A 25,413-nucleotide genomic window follows, 5' to 3' on the forward strand; every position below is an offset into this window, starting at 1 on the left:
TAACAATTTGTGGAGCTGGTCAAAACATTAAATTTACTAATCAGTTTATAGAATTAAGTTATATGTATGAAGTTTATTAATGTAAAAAAAATTTTTAATTCTCTAATTTTCAATTTTCTTACATGGACAATACAACACTTAGCCACAATACATTTATCAACTTAGTACAAAATAAAATGACAACTAATAAAGCAATTAATGTAACTTAATTGCATTTATAAGGTCATAATGATAATGGAAAATTCCTTTATTTAAAAAAAAAAAGGCCTCTCCGTGAAAGTAGGGTAAAATGACTGTTTAGAAAAATGGGAGGGATGCTAAAATTAATACATTTCATTAAAATTAAACCCTCTATATGAAAGTTGAAATTGAATCTGGAACCCAGAAGTACTCGGATTCAAGAATCTGAAAATCATTAAAATGGGTTGACGACCTATAAAGAGAGGTTAAGATGATAGCAGGGAAAATTTAGGCAGTCACAGTGACATCCCCAGTGGGCCTTAAGTTAAATTCCTAACAATGGTTATTAGCAGCCCCAAATAAACCAAACCAAAATAAAACCTTTCACATTTCATATAAAATTAGAAAAAAATGTAACAAATAAATATACTAACGTTAAGAATTTCACTTATTTTTAGCTTACATGGCTGAAGTAAGTTTATGATACAACAAAGTCCTAATTTATGTTAACGAGGCATTATGAAGATTAAAGTTCTAGGAGCAAAATTAAGTTTCTTCTGTTCTGACCTTAAGAATTTAAAAACTGCTTTATCATTAAGGCTCCCCCCACAAATGCTATCAATTTCATGGGTTGATATTTTTTAAGACACTTAAAGGGATCGTATGTAGTAGACTATCATAGAAGTCAAAAACAAATGGGTGAAGCCCTCTTTTGGTTGGTTACCCATTAGAAAGTGCTTCTTCATAAAGCAAATACTGCTTTGACTACACAAACTATGTATCACCTGGTATTTTTCAATTAGCATAGTTTACCAATCTACAAATGTGTGTACTGGTTAGTTTAATACTTATGGGTCTACTAGCCACGTATAAAGGAACAAATTACATTTTTATTCAACTGCAGCAGTGACTTTTTGCATACCTTCTGATTTTCTGTTTTGCAGGCATGCCAAGACTATTCAAAGAGAATTTCTAAAATATCCAATAAATTGATCACAAAATAAAAAATATATATAGAAAATTAAAGTGATTAATGACTTTAAAAATGCCACGGTTTTAGTTTCATGTATCACCAGGTTTCATCAGTCAATTCCTATTATATTTTCACGGCCTCTGAGAAGTATAAGCTTACCAGTTTCATCACTTATCTATTACAGTGTATACTAGGTTTATATCTCTGCTCAGAAGGGCAGTTTGAACCAAGACTGTTGTGTAACACAGGTGCTAGCCCTCTTTCACTCTGAGATATTTCATGATCATTACAAAAGTCACCGCTTTCTGGAACACAGAGCTTGGGTCTCTGATGGTATTTCAGTCTGTATGTATCAGTCATGCAGCTATCAACTGAAAAATAGGTAGTTAATGAAATGGTCTCATTTGGACAGATAGAACTAGAGTCTATTTCTGGTTGGCAAAATGTATCAACAACTGTACCCAAGTCTGCCTGAAAATCTTTAGTTGAAAAGCTTGACAGGTAGTTTGGTGTGTTGCCAACATGCTCTTTTATTTGAAATGTTTCCTTAAGTCTTTGATCATTCATATATGTACCTACTTCTGAACCTGGTTCTGAATCCAAATTTAAACTGTGCTTTGGAAGACTAGAAGAATTAGCTTTAAACATCTCTGTAAGTTTTACATTAGGTGTGGGATCATTTTTCTCTGACTGTGGCACACTGGTTATAGCATATTTCTTTGGTGGCAAAGGAGGTGGTGGATTATGGCTAACAAGTTTCGGCATCTGACAACCATCAGACCTGCAGGTTGACTGAACGATATGTTCCCTGGACAGAGAGTTCTCAGAGCAACATTGTTCCATCATAGTTTGCTGCTGGATGAGGGGAGAAGTTTCTGGCTTTACCCCAAGAGATCTCATGTGTGAAGACCACAATGAAGATGATGAGACTACTTCATTACTGTTCATTCTCTTTCCAGGAGAATTATCATCATGAAAAAATAACCCTGTTCTCTCAGAATTTTCTGTATTAAGCCACTCAGAAAATTTGCATTCACTTGGGGTTTCAAGTTTCTGTTCACCTGACTGGTGGATATGCTCTTTTGCTGCATTGTCCTTGAGTATCTGTGGACCTGATGAAGGGAATAACTTTCCATTGGTTTCACGTATCTGTGACCTGCAGCATAAAAACAAGAACAAAGCTAAAAGGCAAAACTGGAGGAAAAACAAACATTTGTCCGTAGTTTAACTTCTCAATATATACCTGATATTATTTTTGTAACATAACAAATGGGAAGATATTTGTAACCATTATCATTTTATACTGACTCCAAAATGTATGCCAAAATACATGAATGCCAGAAACACCTGTCATTACCAAAATTAGATCTTTAATAATTAGAAGCATAATTAAAATTCATTTCAACTTACAAACACTGAAATTACATTTATTTGTAATAAAAAGTAGCATAGACTTAAAATGTTATAAGCAAACACTTCAATACCCTAAAACACTTCTTGACCAACATTACAAATCTTATACCAATAGAGACAACTTTGATATACAATGCTATAAGGATGGTATACAAATTAAAAATAATTTAATCAAGATTACCTTTTTTAGGTAATAATTAACTTCTGAGATGAAGATAAATCATCACATTGCAAATTATTTTTGTCATGAAAATTATTTTTCTCACATGAATTGCATGGAATTCAATTAGAGTGAAATGATGAAAAGAGTAGAGGCTTTGCTAGGTAGATAAGAGCTGCATTCAAATTTCAGCTCCACTGCTTTGAGCAAATTACTTAATAAAAGCCCCTAATTTTCTCTTATTAAATACCACCCACCTCATAAGAATGCTATGAGGATTATAACCATCATGTACTGTACCTGGTACTCTGTAGGCCCTCTATCCTTAGGCCTATATCCTTTTAATGATCCCCGATAATACAGGCATCATAACATTGTAGGCCCATTGTTTTCAGAGTAGTAATATGGATTTTTAGCCTGATAAAGAGTTCCCATAATACATGCATTTAATATGAAAGATTTTAGTGTTTCTAAATATCTTCGATTACCTTTTCATCAAAGGATTTTTTATTTGTAGATGTGACTCTGGGTGGAACTCATGAGATTTATAGCCTACTTCCAAATTCTTCAGTTCTTTTCTAAAGCCTGAGGCTAGGAGAGAGAAAAAATTATTTAAATGATCTTTTTTAATTTACTGCGCATATACTTCTCCATAATTTACGTTTCCTACAAATAGGTAATTCTCTTACAACTAACAAAATTAATTCTTCAAGATTCAGCTCAAATAATATGTCTTTTCTGAATACTTCATACAAAATAAATGGCTGTTTCTATCATTACTTGAAAACGTTAGCAATGTCCAAATAACGCTATTGATGTTTGACTGTGGGGAGCTATGTGTTTCCCCTGTCATATAAGACATAGTCTTTGCTGACAAAATGGTGGGGAAATCCTGCATTTGAAGACAGATGGCTTGGGTTGAAGTCTGGATTCACTACTTATTGGCTAGTAGCTTTAAGCAAACCTCTCAATTCCTTATAATCTCAGTTTCCTCATTTATATGAGGTAATGACACCTATTTTACCTTCCTCACAGGAACATTAGGAACGTCAACTGAATTAAAACATGTGGGAAGGTATTATGATTAACATGTAAAATGTTAAGATCATCACTCTGTAGCTACCATTTTCTGATTGCTGACTCAAGTTGTAAGAGGTTCATAATAATTATTTCATTAACATTATTTTTTACTTGAAAGATAACAGATAGATTCTGGTTATTCAGACTTGGGTATCTGGCAGAAATTTTCTTGAAAATTAAAAAAGTGAACCTGTCATTTCAAGGAAAACAACCAGAGTTATTTATTGCCACTGATAAAATTCAAATTTTTAGATGAAAATAAGAATTTTGGAAAACTTGTATCCACCACCATGAGTTTTAGCTTCCCCAAAATTATAAAGGCTTTCTGCTAATATTTATGGTAATATTAACAAAGGTTTTTTTTAAAAAAACAATATAAAGAAATGTATCAACATTTGGAAGACTTGCATAATTTAGCAAACCAATATTTTCCAAATAAGGATATACTGATGTTAGAAAATCATGCATAAGTAAATCATTCTTTAAATGAATAAATTTTCCATTTTAAAGACTAATACAGTAATTATTAACATATATAGCCCATCAAAACAAAAACTCTTTGAAGTCCTCAATATTTTTTAAAAGTATAAAGATATCCTGAGGTCAAAGCACTGCTTCAGTTGACTGAAAACAGTCTTTAAAAAATCTCAGTCACAACTGTTCTGTGAAATAATTTTCCTTTTTCTATCCAAGGAAGTTGGGTGACCCAAGTGATGCTATATAACTGGGTAACTGACAGCATTTAAACCAGTCCAGAGCTAACTCCAAAGCCGGTGCTCTTTCCACTACCTGCAAGCTCTCTTTCTCATACGCCACTAAAATCCTAGATCGTCATACTGAATCTCCTCCTGACGAAACTAGGCCCACAGAAGATATCAAAATATATGGCTTTAGCTTGAATATTCAATTCCCCATGCTTCTGTAAAATTCTAGTAAGTTTTCAGTATCCTCCCTTGTTTTTAGATGGCATTTTCATCATGTTCATTTACATTTCCTTTCATTCTCATGCTTCTGACTGTACTCCAAGTCTATGAATTGAAGATTGCAAAGAAAACAAAAAGTTATTAAAGCAGGAACTTTATTTTTTAAACAATAACAAAGAACTTTATCTTTGATGGCTTTTATCCCTAAATTGATCTTCTGGGTACATTTTTAAAAACTACTCTGTCAGTCAAAATTCAACTGGAATCTATAGTTGATCTAAAATCTAAATATTATCCTGTGAAAAATCTATATTCGATTATCATCAGCCTCTGCAAGTTAAATCTTGAATTTCCAAGAAACAGTTGTATAATACATAAGAGAATTTAATACCCTATATGCAATATTGCTTACACAGTAAATGTTACCTTCTAATAAAAGCCTAAGATAGTAGAATGAGGGGAACTATAAGTCTGGCATTTATTTGCTTAGGATTTCACACTCCTACATCACTAGATTGCAGTAAGCTCTTTCTATTGGACAGTATGTCCCCTTTTTGTTATTGTTTCCCCTTGCACAACATCTAGCACATAAAAGACATTCAATGAAAGTCTAGAGAATGAATAAGCAATCACATGGAAAACCTAACTGTTTTTCTTCTTTTAAATCATCCCACCCTGTCCACCATGTTCCCAACTCACAGAACCAGGACTAGATAAGTATAAACTGAGACAAATTCTTCTTATCTTTCCCCCTGACCTATCTTGAGTCTATCAAGTGCCACACTTACACAAATCTTAAAAATAAAAGGCAGTATAATTTATTCCAGAGAGTGTTAGTTGCTTGTAAGCCTGACCCACTGCTGAGGTTCAAAAACAGCCTCTCTCTTCAACAGCTACTTTATGATGGGGGGGGGATTAAAAAAAAGTAATGTCAACAAAAAGAACTTTAATAATTTTTCAGCCTGAAAATTTCGGGTTTATTATTCACAAACACCAGAAAAAACACTTAATTCTTAAAAAACTCTTCACTATTATTAACGTATCCAAGAACAGACAGCAGGAGGCAGCAGAGGTCTTATAAACATGTTTGAAATTTTAATAGCACTATGGCAGGCGTTCAACCAAGTGGTTTGACTTCAGAATTCCAACTAACTTAAAAATAGATGTGTTATTTTTCTCTTCTGCTGACATAGACATCTATGTATCTTTACTGGGAATTTTGGCTCCAGGTTCTTTGCAAATCTAAAATAGTCTCATTTTTACACTTGGCACAGAAGACACCTTCACATCAGGCAAGAAGCTTTAATTAATAATGCTAATTTTGATACTTTATTTTTTTAAAAAAAGCCCAACAGTCAAGAAATCAAAACATATATTTCATCTGAAAAGATGACCTATGTTTAAAATAGGCTTAGGTAGCAATAAAACCAAACTGCTGGTCTAGACAATGTAATCTTCACTCTTGTTGTATAGGGAGATTTCAAAATATAACGGTAAAACTACAGTTACAAAGCTTAAACATTCAAGAGCAGTAATCTAATCAATGATCTGATTTACAATAAAATAATTGCTTTTAATAAAATTTGAATACTTGGGAAAAATCACAAAACTTTAACTGGCCTCTTTACCTTCTTTGTTTCATTTTCCTTCTACCTCCGGAGATCTTACTTCATCAATTACTATTCTGTTCTAGTCTTATCTTAGCACCTTTCTCTTGCCCTGTACATCATTAGTTCCTTACCCTCTGTAACATAAATACAAAACTAAGCTCTTGGTTGCTTCTTTAAACAGACATTTCTTTACTTCTCTTTTATTAACTTTTTATTGTACTATAATTTTCTAAGACATTTTATTTGAAAATAATTTTAAAAAGTCCAGAAAAACTGAAAGATTAAAACTAGTACAAAGAATACCTGTATACCCTTTACCCAGATTCACCCATTAACATTTTTTCCTGAACCACTTTAAGTTACAAACATCATGGCCCTTCACTTCTAAATACTTCAGTCCTACCTCAAGCTTGCTTCATTTCTAATGTTCCTCTAACACTGCTTTTCCTCTATCACTAAAGACTTACTAACTGCTAAATCAAATTTTTAATCCTTAAAAAAAAATCCACATTTTTTATCCTTATTCTGCTCAATCTGTGGCAACTTGTCTTCTTGAAGCTCCCCATTTTCCTGGTTTCCCTGTGATAATCTTCTCTCCTTTTCTCATACTTTTTAGCTACTCCTCACACTTTCCCAAAGTTGCTCTTTCTATCCTTAGCTCATCTCTCTTACTCAGCAAACCCCAAGTTTTTTCCTTTGTCTCCAGTTTTCCTGAGTGATGCAGCCCACGTCTATGGCATTCAATTCCCATATATGCGACTGGTTATCAGATATATCATCTCTCCTGAGTTGTAGACATATGTCCTTAACTGCCTGAAAAATCTATTTACCTAGATGATAAACAAATCCAAAAATAAATTTGGCGTCTCCTCTCATCCCCCCAAAGTTGTTTCTTCTTCCTATATTCTTTGATTTGGTAAATGGTGTATCTACTTATGCCAGTCTTAGATAACAGCTATCCCCAGCTTCCTCCTTTTCCTCCCTTTTGTACATCTGTTATAAAAACTGACTCCACTGTCTACACATTCTTATAAATTCTCAAATCTTCTGTGATACTGGTACTGCCTTAGTTTATGCCCCCACTTTTTCTCTCCAGGCTGTTCAAATAGTCATCTAACTAATGTTTCTCTCATTGCTCCAAATTCACCCTCTAGATTGCCACCAGTCTTTCAAAAATGCCAACTGGAATATATTCCTCTCCTTGTCCTCTGGTGCCTTTCCACTTACTGTAGGATTTAAAAATAGCATAAAAGTTTCATCATAATTTGGCTTCTATCTCTACCCTCTATTATCTCACAATTTCCACAAACACACTCAGCCTTGCATAGACCAAACTACCTGTATTATTACAATATGTAATACTTTCTCCCAACCATGTACTTTTGAACATATAAAGTCTGTCCTGAATGTAATTCAAGGCATTTGAAATTCTCCTAATCAGTGACCCAATTTAAAAGAGAAGCTAAAATGATCTAAATGGCACTGTGAAATTTCAACAATGTTCCCAAATAATAGCTTTAGGCAGCAGAACCCATGACATAGGCAGAGAAATCTACGTAATATCTTTGTCAATGAAAAAATACCAAGAAATAATTACGATGGCACTACTATAGATTTTTCATTCTCTGACATAAAACAAATTTGTTTGGATTGTAGTAAAAACTCACTTAAATATCAAACAAAATATGAAAATAAAAAAATTTCTGAAGCTCCTTAACTTTCTAAATCTGTTAGCTACTTACAGAAAGTGATTCTTCAGGCCAATAATATAAGTGTGCCCCCATTTTACAAATAAGTAGGAGAAAATAAAGAAAGTCATCCCAAATCACAAAGAATTAAATTAAATTGTGCCTTACCGAAAACAAAAATCCACACAGGGTATGTTTTTGGCTTGGGAAAAAAAATTCCTATACTACTTTAACATGTTCTCAAAGTGTCGGGGAGGGGAATACATAGAGACACCATCAGGCAGGAACATTAACAAAGATTCTCAAACCAAATACCAGCTTAAAGAACTATGGTAGGCTTTGACATTAATTAAATAAGAAATAATTTTGACATAATGTAATTTATGTGGTTAAATAAGTGGGTTACATAAAACCACAGTAAGAAACCACTGCACACTTATTAGTGATTAGTGATGATAATTATCAAAACAAAACCCCAGAAAACACCAAGTGTTGGTGAAAATATGGAGAAGTTGGAACCCTTGTGCATTGCTGGTGGGAATGTAAAATAGTGTAGCAGCTGTTGAAAACAGTGTGGCGGTTCCTCAAAAAATTAAACACATAATTACCACAGAATCCCGCAATTGCACTTCTGGGTATATACTCAAAAGAAATGAAAGCAGGAATTCTCAGGTATTTGTACACCAATGTTCATAAGAGCATTACTCGCTATAGCCAAAAGACAGGAACCAACCCAAATGTCCATCAACAGATGAATGGATAAACAAAATGTGTTATATCATACAACATAACATTATTCAGCCTTAAAATTTAAGGAATGTAATTCTGACATATACCACAACGTGGATGAACTCTGAAGACATTATGTTAAGTGAAATAAGCCAGTCAAAAAAAACAAGTATTGTATGATTCCATTTATCTGAGGTACCCAGAGTAGTCAAATTCATAGAGACAGAAAGTAGAATGGTAGTTACCAGGGGCTGGGAGAGAGGAGGAAATAGAGAACTGTTTAATGGGCACAGAATTTCAGTCTGAGAAGTTGAAAGAGACCTGGAGGTGGATGGTAGTGATGGTTGTACAACAATGTGAATGTTCTTAATACCACTGAACTGTCACTCAAAAATGGTTAGAATGGCAAATTTTGTTATGTGTATTTTACCACAATAAAAAATGTTTCCACAATAAAAAAATATTTTTAAGTAGGTTACATACATACTCTTTCGTATTAAATGGGGAAAACCACTGCAAAGCTCTTATAGCAATGCATTCTTGACCATCAAAATCTCTATGACGTTGTGTTTTTATTACCATCAGGAAGCAAGCATCGTTTTGTAAAAAGCACTGAACTTGTGGTTATTGTTCAATTTCACCGACTTCTGCTGTTGATTTCTGGCCAGCCCTTTACTGTTTCCTGTAATACTTGCTTACCAGACTTTTATCAGATTTTTAAAAGAGGCAAGACATTTTATATAGGAAAGGAAGGTTATTTCCTTAATATAAGTGTTTCCTTCTGATATTATACCACTTGATAAAAACAAAATGATTTAACATTTAATCATATTCAAAGTCTGTAACCTTAAAATAATCTCCACAAAAGCCTTAAGAATGATAAAGATTAAAAACAAGCTTTAAAATTTGTTCTTCATGGCTTTTTATTATGAAAAATTGTATCTCTTCTAATCCTCTGAATTCTAACATGTGAAAATAATGGTTTTGATTGCAACCTCAATAATCCCCTTGTTCATCCTTTTCCTCGATCTTTCTCCCCCAGATCCTTCAGGTATATCCTCTCATTAGCAGCCCTGAATTCTATATACATTCAAACATCTAATTTTGTTTCTGGGCTGCTTTGTGTGGGTAGTGAATCACCTATAATAATGCCACCCCATTAATATATTTACTGTTTCCAAACTGAACTTTTCCAACAGGCTGCTTATCCATTTTTCTATTCTGTCCCTAACTCCTGTGGCAGACATCAGGACTGTCCACACACATTTCAGTTCACCTTCCAGGCACAGGAAAGACTGTACTTTTCCACACTCTTTGAAATTAGGCTTGTCTATAAGACTTGCCTCGGCCAATGAGATGTGAGTGGAAGTACATGTATCACTTCTGTGTTGAAGTTTTAAGTGACTGTTGTGTCCTCCCTCAATCTCCTCTCCCCACAACACTGCAAGGTTCAGAGAAGCATCTATGGAGATGGAGTCTCATTAGCCTGGGGCACTGAGTGATTTCTAGGAAGAGACTCCATGCGGGCCTCCACTGGTCATATATCATCAGCAAAAATCAAATGTGTGTTGACACACTGAGATTTTGAAGTTGTTACCACTGCGTAGCCTAGAACCTAGCCTATCCTGACTGACACTCCCCTCTCTGCCAGTTCCCTGAAGTAGCTATTCCCATCCTTTCAAAGCCTTTAAAAGCATGAACTCTCTTAACTCCCATCCTCATTACTCATAATCTTATCAGTAACAGGACTATTCCTAGCTTCTTTACTCTTATTACAATTTTTTTTTTAAAGATTTTATTTATTTATTTGAGAGAGAGAATGAGATAGAGAGCATGAGAGGGGGGAGGGTCAGAGGGAGAAGCAGACTCCCCGCTGAGCAGGGAGCCCGATGTGGGACTCGATCCTGGGACTCCAGGATCATGACCTGAGCCGAAGGCAGTCGCTTAACCAACTGAGCCACCCAGGCGCCCCTTATTACCACAATTTATTCTTTATAGCTACTATTATAATATATGTAAATAAAATTTTACCTTCTAAGTAGTTTTTGCTCTGTTGGGAGGAAGAGCTGACACATTCTATATTTAGGTTGTTTGTCTTTACCTGGTCACTAGAAAACAGAAGAAAACATACACCAAATACATCAGCTACTGTGAATTATTATTTTAGTTAGAATCTAAGAAAAAGAAAGGAAATAACATTTGTTAAGCAATTATATGACATGTGTTCTAGGGGATTAATGTGCATTATTTAATTTACATTGCCACAGCAACACTTAAAAGTAGTTATTATCCTCATTTTACAACAGGCTTATAAGGCTGTCAAAGTCAAATTAATTTGCCCAATACTTAAGATCCAAGTCTATCTGGTTGCAGAGTCCTGATCTTTCTACTACCGTAGGCTACCCCTTTCCAAGATGTGTTATGATATTATCCTGCCAAATAAAAGTTTTAAGTCTTTATTGCAATGACTATTTTAATAAAATACAAGCAGTTGATTTTTGCAAATCTGGCTTTTTAATAATGAATGTGATAAAATGCCAGCTAATAACAAATTAAGATGTTTTAGGTGGATTAAAAGCAGAAATTGTGACTAGACTGATGTAAGAAATCAGCCAATTAAGCTGTGGACATGCTTTAGAGGTTACACAGAAAAGGGCAAATGTACTGCTAACAGTAACATACAAATATATTCAGAATTAATTAAAAATTAATTGAACACAGACTTAGTTATTTGGCTGCGTTCTTTTATATTTGCTAAAGGAAAAAATCTCTTTTCAATGGAACTGGCTATGAAAGTAGAAAATATCCCCAGCTCTGAGTTACAGATGGGATAATGAACATTAAATAGACTGAAGAATTAAATAATTAGCTTAATGACTGAGACGCCACCAATTTAAATCGATGCTTTAAAACCTGTAGTATGCATTAATAGTTATCAGTGGCAACAATAACAATGTATTTCTGTACTTTTAAAATTTCCTAAAAATATTTTTGGATCAGGAAATAACTATTAAAAACAGAAACCTGAACTATCAACCTGCAATATCCCAGAGGTCTCTTCACTCTGAAGTCAAGCTCTTTCCATTACACTTAATTGACCCCAGACTTTGAAATTACTTCACATAACAGGAGAGAATGATGGGGGAAAATCATTCATTTAATTTGTGCATTACCTGCAGGATACTGTTTCTTTAACACCACTGATATCCGTTACTGTACCATTTCCATCGATAACAGGTGAATCCAAATTAGCAGATCCATTACTGACATGATCACTACTTTCGTATCCAGACTCGGTCCTTTGCATCTGCCAATTGTCACCATGAACTTTAGTCTCTTTGACGCCTTTATTTTTCTCTGCTCCTTTTCCATTAGATTCAAGGGAACTCCTGCTTCCTATTTCCTGCTTCCTATCATCTTCATATATGGTCATTAAACATTTTTGCTTTGGGTTTTCTTTTGGCCAGTTGTTAAAACTCTGATCTTTGCTACATTTAGGTTTGTTACTGATATTTGATTTATGTCTTGGACTATGCTGTCTTTTGTCACTTTCATTAAAAATACTATCAACATTTAACGTTTCTCTCATAGGTTTCCAACCTCGGGTCCGGCTTTTACTGCTGCCACTATAGCTGCTTCCTTTATCCCTAGAATCTTGGCTGCTGTCTGTATCATATCCAGTGCCACTGTCACTCTTAAGTTTGCCAGTTACTTTCTCTCCTGGGGCAAGAATCTGGGATTTACTTGAACTCAGTATTTGTGCAGAAGCTCGACTCTGATGGGCAACTCGGTCATGTTTACATGGTCCTTTTCCTTGACTATAATAGAGATGTGGGTTTCCATATTGTCTAAAGCCATTTGGGGCAGGAGGTGATCCAGACTTGAAATGTGGAAGGTCTTCATCAACCAAATCTTTAAATAATTAAATAAAGATACAAATGAATACTCTTCAGAGACATTTCTTAGTTACAAGCCAAATACCTTGTTTGAGAAATGTTAAGCAGTAATAAGTGAATAATAATTATAAGATTTATATTATATCACATAGTGATTTGACACTGAAAAGCGTTTTCCTCATTCTCTATGCTTAATGAGAGGCATTTATAAGGTAAGTAGTTATATACTGATTTTAGAAAATGACCTCTAAAGTAGATCATAATTAAAGCTTTAAAAAAAAAAGAAGCCAGTATTCTATCTCACTCATCATTAATGAAAGTCATAATAATAAAAGTATTTTCCATCTCTTATACTGGTAAGGATTTAAAGTTTGTTAAGCCACCTGCTGCTAAGAATGTGAAGAAGCAGACATCTAATCACAGTCAGTGGGAGTGCAGACTGGTTCAGTCTTTTAGGAGAGCAACTGAGCCACATCCATCAAAATTAAGAATAAACACCCCTCAACCCAGCAATTCTGAAATAATTTTATGCTCTGGCTATACACAAAAAAGGACACAAAGGTACATGTAAAAGGATATCACTGCAGCAAAAATCTTAAATCAAGTTTTAAAGTCTAGCAAGTATCATTTAAATTGTGGTATGTCCATAAAGAAGATAAAGCCATAAAGAGTAAGACATGCTCATAATGAACTGCACACTATTAACAGTGAAACAGAGGGAAGGTGAGGGGCTGCTCTTCTCACTTAATTTTATAACCTTCCTTCTTATTTGAATGTACCATATGGGTGAGTTGAATTTATAATTAAAAGGAAAGTTAAAACATTAGAACAAGCACAAGTATTCCACACCACAATTAAATAAGAACCAGAAAAGTTTTATATTTATAGATATAATAGGTGTATTAAAGAAATAATATTGAGATATATAACATAACATGTAAATAAATATATAATAAATATAAATTATATTAAGTTGTATTAAAGTTATAAAATTTAGTTTAAAAATAAGATTTTAGCAACTCCTTTTCAAATGAACACTATAAGCTCTAACTTACCTTTATGTCGGCCCAAATCTTTCCTTTGTCCCCTCTCCAAATCTTTCCTTTGTGAGGAAAGTAAGTTTCTCTGTTCAATGGCTTTTAAAGCACATTCTCTGGAAATGTCTTTTATTTTTTCCCTTTGATCACTGTGACTTAACTTAACTGTAAAAGAAATCATTCTTATAAATGATATAGATCATTTTTCAAATTGCTCAACAAAAGTACATATTGAACTATATAAAAATTTTAAGATGCTACGTATTAAAAACAAAATATAAAGTATACAATGAACTCATTTTTTTATGTTTAACCAAAAAACTCAATGTATTTATCCTGATTATCCTGACACTGGAGATGCATGTTGGCTTTTAAAACTTCTTGTATTGCTCCTAAAGCTAGTGTAAAAGGAAAAAAGAGATCTTGTATTGAAATAATAAAAGCTAAAGGTAACTGAGTGGTCACTATGTGTCAGACACTATTATAAGTCTTAACTCATTTAATTCTTTGAGGTGGGTACAATTACTGCCTCCATGTGGATTAGGAAGCTAAGGCACAGAGAAGTTGAAAACTTGCCCAAGTTCACAGAGCTTGTAAATGTAGAACCAGGATTATGAACCCAAGTTGTCTGGTTCTAATGTCTGTGTTTGTAATCACATACACAGTTGCTGGGCTTAAAAGTAGTTATCTTTTGACAAACAGCTTAATCTAAGAGTATGACAATACAGAGGGTAAAAGGTATAGTTCCATTAAGAACTTTTAAAAGCACTTATTGTAATTCTTTGTTGATGACAATTGTTAATTCTGGATCCTACCACCCTTGATTAAGTGGGTTTCTTTTATGGTTAGACATTATATCATTAATGCATTTTAAAGCCACTTATAAAATCATCCTGAACAACCACCTACTCAGAGTTCAATGTATTTCTAAACCATAACTATACACACCATGCTGCAATGTCTCATTTTGGATCCATGTCACAGAACTTGGTTTGTGAAAATTAAAGTTGTGAGATGACAATAACAAGACAGAGTTGAATAAAAATGAGGTTAAGTATAAAGTACAACTATAATAACTTTGAACTACTAATGTTGCATTAACTAATGGTAAATTTAAATTTAGCACATGTGCCAAATTATTAACTCATGTTTTTCCTCTCCAAGTTAATAATTAACTCCTAGAAGGCCATATTATGACTTTCTTTGGTTAACTGTCCAGATTGCCTCCAGCCTACTACAGCTCTGAGTGTATGGAGAAACCCAGACAGTAGTCGAGTCCAACTGTTCAGATCAAACTGTAAGTCTGCGAGAAATGCGTAAAAGATAAAATTTTGCTATCTAGTTGTTATTTTCTCTTCATGGCCAAGCAAATTTAGTTAAGCACCCTCCTTTTCTATGGTACTTACCAGAAACTGCAGATTCAGTAAAGAGGAAAGGGGGAAACGTAATCACTCAGGGACAATGTGAAAATAACAATTTAAACACATACCTGGTCCTCTACTGCCACTTGTTTGAATGTGGCTCCGATTAAATGATGAAATGTTATCTGTTTGAAATTTCTGATTTTCTCTCTGTTTTGCCTGATCACCAAATCCATTTTCTTTTGAATTATCTGACTTATAAATTGAGGGCTTTTCACATCCTTAAAAGACAAACAAAACTGTATTATTCCCATCCTCCTCCCCACCAGAAGAAAAGAAGTTTGAATCTTTTTTTTAAGCAATTTCTACACCCAATGTGGGGCTCGAGCTCAGAACCCTGAGATCGAGTCACATGTTCCACTGACGAAGCCAGCCAGGCTCCCCTGAATCATTTTTAGTATTGTGGATAACTGCTTATAAACTCGAAGGACTGACATTTTTAAAGGATTTCTATCTGCTTTGTAGTGCATCCAAAAATGGCCTGGCTCCTTTGGACTTTTTCAGTGTATAACTCACTTTAACTCTCAAATTTTTACTGTTAGAAAAGAGCTTCCAGTCAAGTATCCCCTTCTGTGCTTGTGTGACCACAGAAGTGGGTGGCTCCTGAAGGTGCTTTGGAGGCCACTGGTGGGGAAAGGCCTCTTTATAAAGATTAACTCCAAGTAAGAATTTTCCTGAACGCTGCTTTACTGAAATTGAATTTTGAAATTATCCTCAAAATTCATTTTATCTTTACTATATTAATACTTAGGATGACTATGATACTATAAAGAACACTAAAAAGAACTTTTAAAAATTACCCATATTTTCTGCAACGGATTTATAATGTGACCAGTTGATGACCTGCCTAAGTGCATCTTCAGTAGAAACTGCTGTGCCATCTGGGTTTGCGTAAAACAAAAGCAGTGGCTGGAAATGGCATCGGATACATTTGGAGACCACATCCTTCCATCTAGTCCCAACCTTTAAAAAAACCCACAGTGAATAAAAACAAAACAAAATCTTGTAATCAATGTGTTATATATTTGAACAGCAGAGACTAAATTAATTTGTATATTAAAAAGATTTAAAGAATTCAGACGCTAGCAGTTCAACTGTTCATATTATATGATTACTTTTGTCTTAAACTAGTCTAATAAACATCTTTTAAATGTTATCATTAAAAAATTGAGCAAAATCATACACTTACTATACCAAGATTTAGACTAACAAATTTTAAAAAGCTTTTCTACATACATGGTTGATTGATTTTTGACCAAGATTTAAAGGTTAATTTAATGGAGAAATATAAGATTCTATTCAACAAGGTGCTGGAACAACTGGATGGCCATACGAAAAAAATGAACTTTGACACCATTACACATAAAGCACAATTAAACCAGAATGAGTCACACAAAAACTTAAAGCTTATAGGAAAAAACAAGAGAAAATCTTAACAACCTTGGCGAAGGTAAAGATTTCTTAGGACATCAAACGGGGGCGATTGGAGAGCTCAGTTGGTTGAGAATCCAACTCTTGGTTTTGGCTCAGGTTGTGACCTGGGGATCATGGGGTCAAGGGCTCCGCAATGAGTGTGGAGCCTGCTTGAGACTCTTTCTCCCTTTCCTTCTGTCCCTCCCCCCACTTTTGCATGCAAACACACACTCTCAGAAAAATAAAAAAAGGACATCAAACAAACCACAGAAGAAAAAAGTTGTAAAATGGGCTTCAGATCAAAATAAATTAATAACTTCTGCTCTTTAAAGGTTACCCATTAAGAAAATGAAAAAAACAAGCCACAAACATCTAATAAAGAACTGCTGTGCAGAATAAAGAATTCCTGCAATTCATTAATAAGATGATTCAATTTAAAATGGGCAAAACATCTAAAGACACTTCACCAAAAAAATAAAAGAATGGCCAATTAGCACACAAAAAGGTACTCAAAACATTATTAACCATAAGGAAAATGCAAATTAAAACCACACTGAGATAACACTATACATTCATTAAAAGGGCTAAAATTAAAGACTAACAACATAAAACATTGCTGAGAATGTGGAGCAACTGGAACTCTCATACACTAATAGGAATGTGAATTGGTATAATCACTTTGAAGATCATTTTACCAGTTCCCTATAAAGTTTAACTATACTTATCATACAACCCAGAAGTTCCACTTCTGAGTATCTTTTATATATATATTTATATATTTTTTTTAATTGGGGGGAAGGACAGAGGGAAAGAGAGAATCTTAAGCAGGTTCCACATCCTGTGCAGAGCCCAATGTGGGGCTTGATCTCACGAACCTGAGATCATGATGTGAGCCAAAATCAAGAATCTGACGCTTAACTGACTGAGCCACCCAGGTGCCCCCATTTCTGAGTATTAGCTAAGAGCAATGGGGAAAAAAATCATGTTCACACAAAAACTATCCATAATTCAAAAGGTAAATGGATAAATTGTTATATAGCCATGTAATGGAACACAACAATAAAAATGAAGCACTGATAGAACATGAATGAGTCTTAAAAGGCATTATGCTTGACAAAGGAAACCAAACACAGAGAATTGAGACTATGAGACACCATTCTTACAAAACTGTAGAAAGAGCAAGACTAATCTATAGTGAGATCAGTGATTTCCTGGGGCCAAGGGTAGGGTGGGGGGGGGTATTAGCAGTTAAACGGACATGACAGAACTTTCTGGGGGATGAAAGTGTTCTGTATAATAATTGTGTAGGTTACATAGGTATGTACACATTTGTCCATACCTATGTTATGGGTGCATTTTAATGTTTGTAAATTATACCTCTATAAAACTGATTTAAAACAACACAAAACAAAACCCAACCAAATAAAAAACAAATCATTCTAGAATACTGGCTTTGGGGGAGAAGGAAGGGATCTTTAAAAGTGCTAAGGAGCTTTTTCAAACCACACATATTTAGCTGTTTACCCTTCTTACCTTGGAATCTGAGATACTTGAGGAACTAGAGTAATCTCAAAACAAAACAAACCTAAAACTCAGAGTGACTCAAAATTCTTCCTTCAAATTTTGACCATTTAAACTATGTGGACAGAAAGGAGTGCCAAAATGTTACCACACACTGATTCAACATGGAATTTGTTGATAAACTGCTATATAAAAGTACTACATAATTTTAGCAAAGTGTTTATTTTAGAATATAAATACCCCAACTTTTTCATTGGCTTTATTGAGTATAATTTACATGAAATAAAACTACCCAGTTACAGTACACCAATGAATTCTGCCAAATATATACATACAATCATGTATCTTCCCCAATAAACTTCCTTTGTACCCCCTTTGCAGTGACTGACAAGCAATGATTTACTTTCTGTCACTGTTTTTTCCTTTTCATGAATTTTAGATAAGCAGAATCATAGTTTCTTATGTCTCACTTCCTTCATTTACCATATTGCTTTTCAGATTTTTCCACAGTGTTTTCCACAATGTTGCTTTTCAGATTTTTCCACAATGTTCCACAATGTTCATTACTCTTTACTGCTGAGTATTATATTCCTATTATATTCCATTGAATGGTTATACCACAGTTTATCCATTCACCTGTTGATGGACATTTGAGTTGTTGCCAGTTTTGGTTATTATGAACAAAACTACTATAAACATTCAAGTACAAGTTTTGTGTGTACATAATGTTTTTACAGGAGTGGAATTACTAGTATCTATGGAAGTACATGTTTAAATTTGTAAGAATTTGATAAACAGTTTTCTAAAGTGACTGTTCATTTTGCATTTCCATCAGTCTTCTGTGAGAAATCTAGCTATTCCACATCTTCACCAACTCTTGGTATGGTCAGTCTTTTTAATTTTAGCTATCCTACACATAAGTAATAGAATCTCATTGTGAACTGAATTTGTATTTACTTTATACCTAATAATTTACTGAGTATCATTTTTTAAGGGCAGGGACTCAGCTTCCTATGGTTTTCCACTCTTGGATTCTTGCACACTGAGCCCACAGATTTTTTTTTTAAATTCCCAAATTTTTATTTAATAGAAAACTAAACATTTTAGTTATGCCAAAAAAAAAAAAAAAAGCAATTACAACTAATAATGCATGCACACAAAAACCTTGCAATTCTTTTTTTTTTTTCATTTCGTTCTTTCCTTCTTTCACACCTATGGCTGGATTCTCTTTCATCCCAAACTCCAAAAAGACCTTGTTTGACAAACTCAAAGTTGGAAGGCTCTCGTGTCTCTCACCCTCCTCTTCTTTCCATGCTGCTCTCTTCCTATGGTCAGTAGCTGTTTGCCTTCTGCTAGCTGCTTTGGCTACTCAGTTCCTGATGTGTATTATAAAGGTTCACAAACTGCACTTCGTATGACAGGAGAAAGGCGAGGCCCCTGAGGGGATTCTCCTGACTGAGTGAAGCAAGAATGATACTGGGAGTACTCTCTCACCTTGTCAGGCCAGCCCTCCAGACTGCCCTTCATGCATTCCTTATTCACTTAGGATAATACTCTCTAGCTCCATCCATGTCATTGCAAATGGCAAGATTTCATTTTTTATGGCTGAGTAATATTCCATTGCATGCATGCATATCTCTACCCCACTTCTTCTTTGTCCATTCATCAGTCGATGGACATTTGGGCTGTTCCCATAATTTGGCTATTGTTGATAATGCTGCTACAAACATTGTGGTGCATGTATCCCTTTGAATTAGTATTTTTGTATTCTTTGGCTAAATACCTAGTAGTGCGATTGCTGGATCATAGGGTAGTTCTATTTTTAACTTTTTGAGGAACCTCCACACTTTTCCAGAGTGGATGTACCAGTTTGCATTACCACCAACAGTGCAAGAGGGTTCCCCTTTTTCCACATCCTCACCAACATCTGTTGTTTCCTATGTTGTTGATTTTAGCCATTCTGACATGTGGGGGGTGATATCTCATTGTAGTTTTGATTTGTATTTCCCTGCTGATCAGTGATGTTGAGCATCTCTTCATGTGTCTACTGATCATCTGTATGACTTCTTTGGAGAAATGCTCATGTCTTCTGCCCATTTTTTAATTGGATTATTCATTTTTTCAGGTGGTAAGTTTTATAAATTCTTCATACATTTTGGATATTAACCCATTATCAGATATGTCATTTGCAAATATCTTCTCCCATTCTGTAGGCTGCCTTTTAGTTTTATTGACCATTTCCTTTGCTGTACAGCTTTTTATTTATATGAAGTCCCAATAGTTTTGCTTTTGTTTCCCTTGCCTCAGGAGACATATGTAGAAGGAAGTTGCTTTGACTGATGTCAAAGAGGTTACTGCCTGTGTTTTCCTCTAGGATTTTTATGCCTTCAAGTCTATTTAGGTCTTTAATCCATTTTTAATTTTTGTATGGTATAAGTGGTCCAGTTTCATTCTTCTGTATGTTGCTGTCCACTTCTCCCAACACCATTTGTTAAAGAGACTTTTTCCGATTGCATATTCTTTCCTGCTCTGTCAAAGATTAAGCATATAGTTGTGAGTTCCCTTCCAAAGTTTCTATCATGTTGCAGTGATCTATGTCTATTTTTGTGCCAGTACCATATTGTTTTGACCACCACAGCTTTGTAATATAACTTCAAGTATTATAACTTGAAGTCCAGAATTGTGATGTGTCTACTTTGCTTTTCTTTTTCAAAGTTGCTTTGGCTATTTGGGGTCTTTTGTGGTTCCATACAAATTTTAGGATTGTTTATTACAGCTCTGTGAAAAATGCTGGTGGTATTTTGATAGGGATTGCATTAAATGTGTAGATTGCTTTGGGTAGTATGGACATTTTAACAATATTGTCTTTCCATGAGCATGGAATGTTTTTCCATTTCTGTCATCTTCTTTAATTTCTTTCATGTGTGTTTTATAGTTTTCAGAGTACAGGTCTTTCATCTCTTTGCTTATGTTTATTCCTATATATCTTATTGTTTTGGGTGCAATTGTAAATGGGATTGATTTCTTGATTTCCCTTTCTGCTGCTTCATTATTGGTAAGTAGAAATACTACAGATTTCTGTACATTTTGTATCCTGTGACTTTACTGAATTTGTGTATCAGTTCAGGCAATTTTTTTGGTGGAGTCTTTTAGATTTTCTATATAGAGTATCATGTCGTCTACAAATAGTGAAAGTTTTCTTCTTCCTTACCAATTTGGAGGCCTTTATTTCTTTTTGTTGTCTGATTGCTGTGGCTTGGACTTCCAGTACTATGTTAAATTAACAGTGATGAGAGTGAACATCCCTGTTATGTTCCTGACTGTAAAAGCTCTTTTTTTCCCTACTATGATGTTAGTTGTGGGTTTTTTATATATGGCTTTTCTTATGTTGAGGTATGTTCCCTCTAAACCTATTTTGTTGAGGATTTTTATCATTAATGGATGTTGTGCTTTGTTAAATGCTTTTTCTGCATCTACTGAAAAGATCATGGGATTCTTATCCTTTCTTTTATATTAATGTGGTGTATCATGTCGATTCACTTGTGAATACTAAATCACCCTCGCAAACCCAGGAATAAATCCCACTTGACTGTGGTGAATTTTTTTTTTTAATGTATTGCTGGATTCAGTTTGTTAGTATTAAGTCCTACTGGTTGTAAGAACTCGCAGAATTTGGCCCTTCTAGTTTTCAAAGCCAAATGTTATAGGGATTTGTTTTCCCAGTGTGATAGTCTGTTTCTCTCCCTTCTCCTCACCTTACAAGTCCCTCCCTTCTGCAGACAGCCTGTGATTTGTTTAGCTCCACCATGTCTGCCCTTCCTACCCTCTTTGAGGTGGCCTCTTCTCTACCTTTAGTTGTGGAGTTTGTTCTGCCAGTCTTCAGGCAGTTTTCTGGATTATTTACATTGATGTGAGTGTTATCTAATTGGATCCATGAAACGAGGTGAGCGTAGGGTCCTCCTACTCCACTATCTTTCCCTATTATCTTTTTTGCCCATTTTTAATCGATTTGTCTTTCTTTATTGAGTCGTAAGAGTCTTTATATACTCTGGATATAGCCTTTATTAGATATATGCTTGACAAATATTCTGCCCCAGTCTATGGCTTGCCTTTTTATTCTCCTAACAGTATCTTACTGAAGAGCAAAAGTTCTGATGAAATCCAATTTATTGATTATTTTTATGGTCCATATTTATTGACTGTTATCCAATAACTCTCTCCACACTGAAACAGAAGTTGTAACATTGTCTGATACTTCCATCTCTGCCATTTTGTCTTTTTTTTTTTTTTAATGATTCAATATTCGAGCTGGCCTGGACATGACCTTGGAGGTCACCTGATTATTACCCAGAACCCTCTTTTTTGAGGGTAGGAATGGTGAAGTTGATGAAGTTCCTGAGAGAATAGAAGGTGTGCTTCATTTCTCTACCTTGCTTCCTCACCCCCGTATCATGTGATTGGAAGAAATGGAGTGGTGGAATGGGTCTGTTTCTATTAATATGGGTATGGGTCACATTTTCCTACTTCACATATTTGGTAATTTTTTATTGAATACTATCTTGAAATGGCATATTGAAATTTAATTGAAATTTATATTTTTGGGCGAATTTTGTTGTGTTCCTTTAAAAAGTACTGGACTTCATTCTGGCATTTGTTAAGTTATGTAGGATCATCTTGGTCCTTTGAAGACTTCATTTTAAGCTTTTTATGCCAGGTCCAGAGCAGTATTCAGTCTATGTATAATTTAGCCCCATTATTAAGGTGGTACTTTTCTGAGGATTCTATTTGTTGCTCTATGCATTACAACATCTTTCCACTCTTGCTGGTGTGGATGCAAACTATTCCTAGCCCTGTATGAATTTTGAAAATCACCTGACCTTCTGTTTTCCAGTAATTCTTTCCCCCACCTTGTGCAGGTTTGCTCCACACATCAGATCACTATTCAGCCAAAGATTAAAGGGGACCCATCTACCAATCTCCAGAACTTTCCCTCTGTGCAGCATTCTTTCTGGTAATCTGTCCAGTGAATTTTAGCCATCTTAGCCTTCCTGAACTCCAGTCTCAGTTTCCTCAACTCAGTGAGACTTCTAGGCTTTGTCTGAGTTCCGCTTCCCTGCAGTGTAAAAACTACCTGTAGGCAGTAAATGGGAATAATAGGGCTCATCTTATTTGTTTCCTTTTTTCTGTTCAACTGCCTGCTATCCAATGTCTAAAAAAGTTGTTTCATCTATTTGGTTTTCTAATTTTTAATACTGGAGGGGCTACTTCCATAGCAGTTCATCCTTCACAGAAACAATTAGAAATCCACTAAATACTGAATATTTGAACTTCTCCTGACTTAGTAATTCATAATGCTGATAAATGGCCCTTTCTTCTATATTAAAATGAAAGCAAATGGAATTGTACATCATTTGCTTATAACAATGAAATAACTTGTACTTTAAATCCATTTACTGCTTAATAATAGGATTCTCAAAGCCAATAGGCCGAGGCATAGTATTGACAAGATCAACAGTTTTCAAATGTGGAAAAATCTGAATCTCCTATAGAACTTTTTAAAAAAAATCAGGTATTGGCTTCTACACCTCTGAATTGAGAATTTAAGAGTGCAGGCAGGTACCAGTCTTTTCAAAAGTTCCAAAGGTGATTCTCATACATACTCCTTACTACAAACTATTATTCACTAGTTTTCTAGATATTATAGTATTTGAATAAGTTATTTACCAAAAGATATAATAAGCATATCTAATTCTGAATACCATATACAAAGTTTGAAAGGGCAGTCATAATAATTTTAAAAACAAGCAGATTTTCATCACTAATTATACAAAGCAACTGCGAATCATTCACAAAGAAATACACAGAGCAACTATGTATCAGACAAAATGTATCAGACATATGGATCACTGACAGTTACATATTTGCATTCTAACATTTATTAGTCACTTTTTTAATATTCTGGAAATGGACTGGCTTAAAAGTTGGCTTTAAAATAAACCAGATTTCAAAAATTAAAAGGAAGTATGAACTTAACAATACTATTATCATTAAGGTTATTATTTTATATAAGAAATGTTTACATACAATCATTTTTTACATAATATTATGTAATACATATTTTATATATTATTTCATTTATTCCTAAAAAGTAAAAGTCACAATAATTATCCCAGTTAGTGAAAGTGTCACTTACCTCTTTCACATTTGCATCATCAAAAAATACCCATTTGGAACTCTTGGTATGAAAAGCAAAGGCACAATAATGTCGGCTGGTGTAGCAGATCATACCAACTAGGTGAAGTTCACTATTTTTGGCATTTTCATCAGTAACTCTATAAAAAAGCTGTTTAAAAAATAACCATGTATATTTAATACTGTATCTTTTTAAAAATGAGGAACAATAATTTGATGAGTTATGTATTTAACTATCTATGAAAAAATTTCTTATGCAAGCTTCCCTAATTCAATAGTATATTAGTACAGAAGGTATCACTCAGATTGTACTGAGTAGAATTACTATTAACTATTACTTACTATTAACTATAACTATTACTTTTCCTCCAATAAAATGAATTCACTACAATTTAGTTCAGTAACCCAGTATCTTGACACTTTATATACATAAACTGGAAATGTGGGATAAATTACACAATTCCTAATAATTTCTGATTGAATCACATATTTGAACATACATGAAACATATTATCTAAAAGTTTAATTGTAATATAAACCAATTCAAAATATATTAAAAATGTTAATAAGCATATTAAGAGATCAGTGCTGTAGATGATTTTTGAATCTTAAACCTTTCTAGGTTAATATTTATACTTGTCATTACCATACACACACACACACACACACACACACACGCACACACACACGGACACTCATCATTATCATCATTCTAGTGTGATACAGAATTAGAGCATGAGACAGTTTATAATTGAAAGCTATTCCTAGTCTATGCAAGAAAGACATTTCAGTTAGCCTGATCTGATGAACTTTATCAGCATTATATCTGAATGTTATTTCCTTTAGAAAGTTTAGTTCTGAAAAACAAGTGTATTATAAAACATGAATATGTTTTAAAAGAATTTAAAAACAAAAACGAAGAGAATGAAAACAGCTGAGATACCCCAGGAAGATAAAGATGTGTTGCTAGATTCCGAACAACATCTTCGGTCAAGTCAGAATGCTCAGAATCCCATACTAAACCAATTGTAACAATCTCTGGGCAATTCATTAAAACACGGCGAATTTTTATTTTTTGGCCACAGTTACTCTGAAGAAAAACACAAAAGGCAAATTTTGAAATTACTGAAATAGATATACCATAGGTAATGCCTTATACAGTTTGCATTAACAGTAA

At 34.2% G+C, this 25,413-nt stretch overlaps 1 protein-coding gene across 2 annotated transcripts in view; it reads right to left on the bottom strand.

The window, feature by feature from the left end:
• Window positions 1–214: 214 nt before the first annotated feature.
• Window positions 215–25,413, bottom strand: part of USP53 (ubiquitin specific peptidase 53) — a 47,870-nt gene continuing 22,671 nt past the window's right edge. The window contains exons 7-15 of one of the 2 annotated variants that reach the window (XM_028087401.2): window positions 25,180–25,326; window positions 24,238–24,387; window positions 15,911–16,073; window positions 15,179–15,331; window positions 13,708–13,854; window positions 11,930–12,668; window positions 10,788–10,864; window positions 3,215–3,311; window positions 215–2,309 (exon numbers count right to left, since the gene is read on the bottom strand). In XM_028087401.2, coding sequence (XP_027943202.1) covers window positions 1,325–2,309; window positions 3,215–3,311; window positions 10,788–10,864; window positions 11,930–12,668; window positions 13,708–13,854; window positions 15,179–15,331; window positions 15,911–16,073; window positions 24,238–24,387; window positions 25,180–25,326 — 2,658 coding nt within the window. In that variant the 3' untranslated portion in view covers window positions 215–1,324. Of the gene's footprint in view, window positions 2,310–3,214; window positions 3,318–10,787; window positions 10,865–11,929; window positions 12,669–13,707; window positions 13,855–15,178; window positions 15,332–15,910; window positions 16,074–24,237; window positions 24,388–25,179; window positions 25,327–25,413 lie in introns of both variants that reach the window. The other variant, XM_028087400.2, reaches the window with a different exon arrangement.

This window comes from Eumetopias jubatus, unplaced genomic scaffold (genome assembly GCF_037043125.1).
Source record: "Eumetopias jubatus isolate StellerSeaLion01/CBP00866 unplaced genomic scaffold, mEumJub1_p1.0 scaffold_2, whole genome shotgun sequence".
NCBI lineage: Eukaryota > Metazoa > Chordata > Mammalia > Carnivora > Otariidae > Eumetopias > Eumetopias jubatus.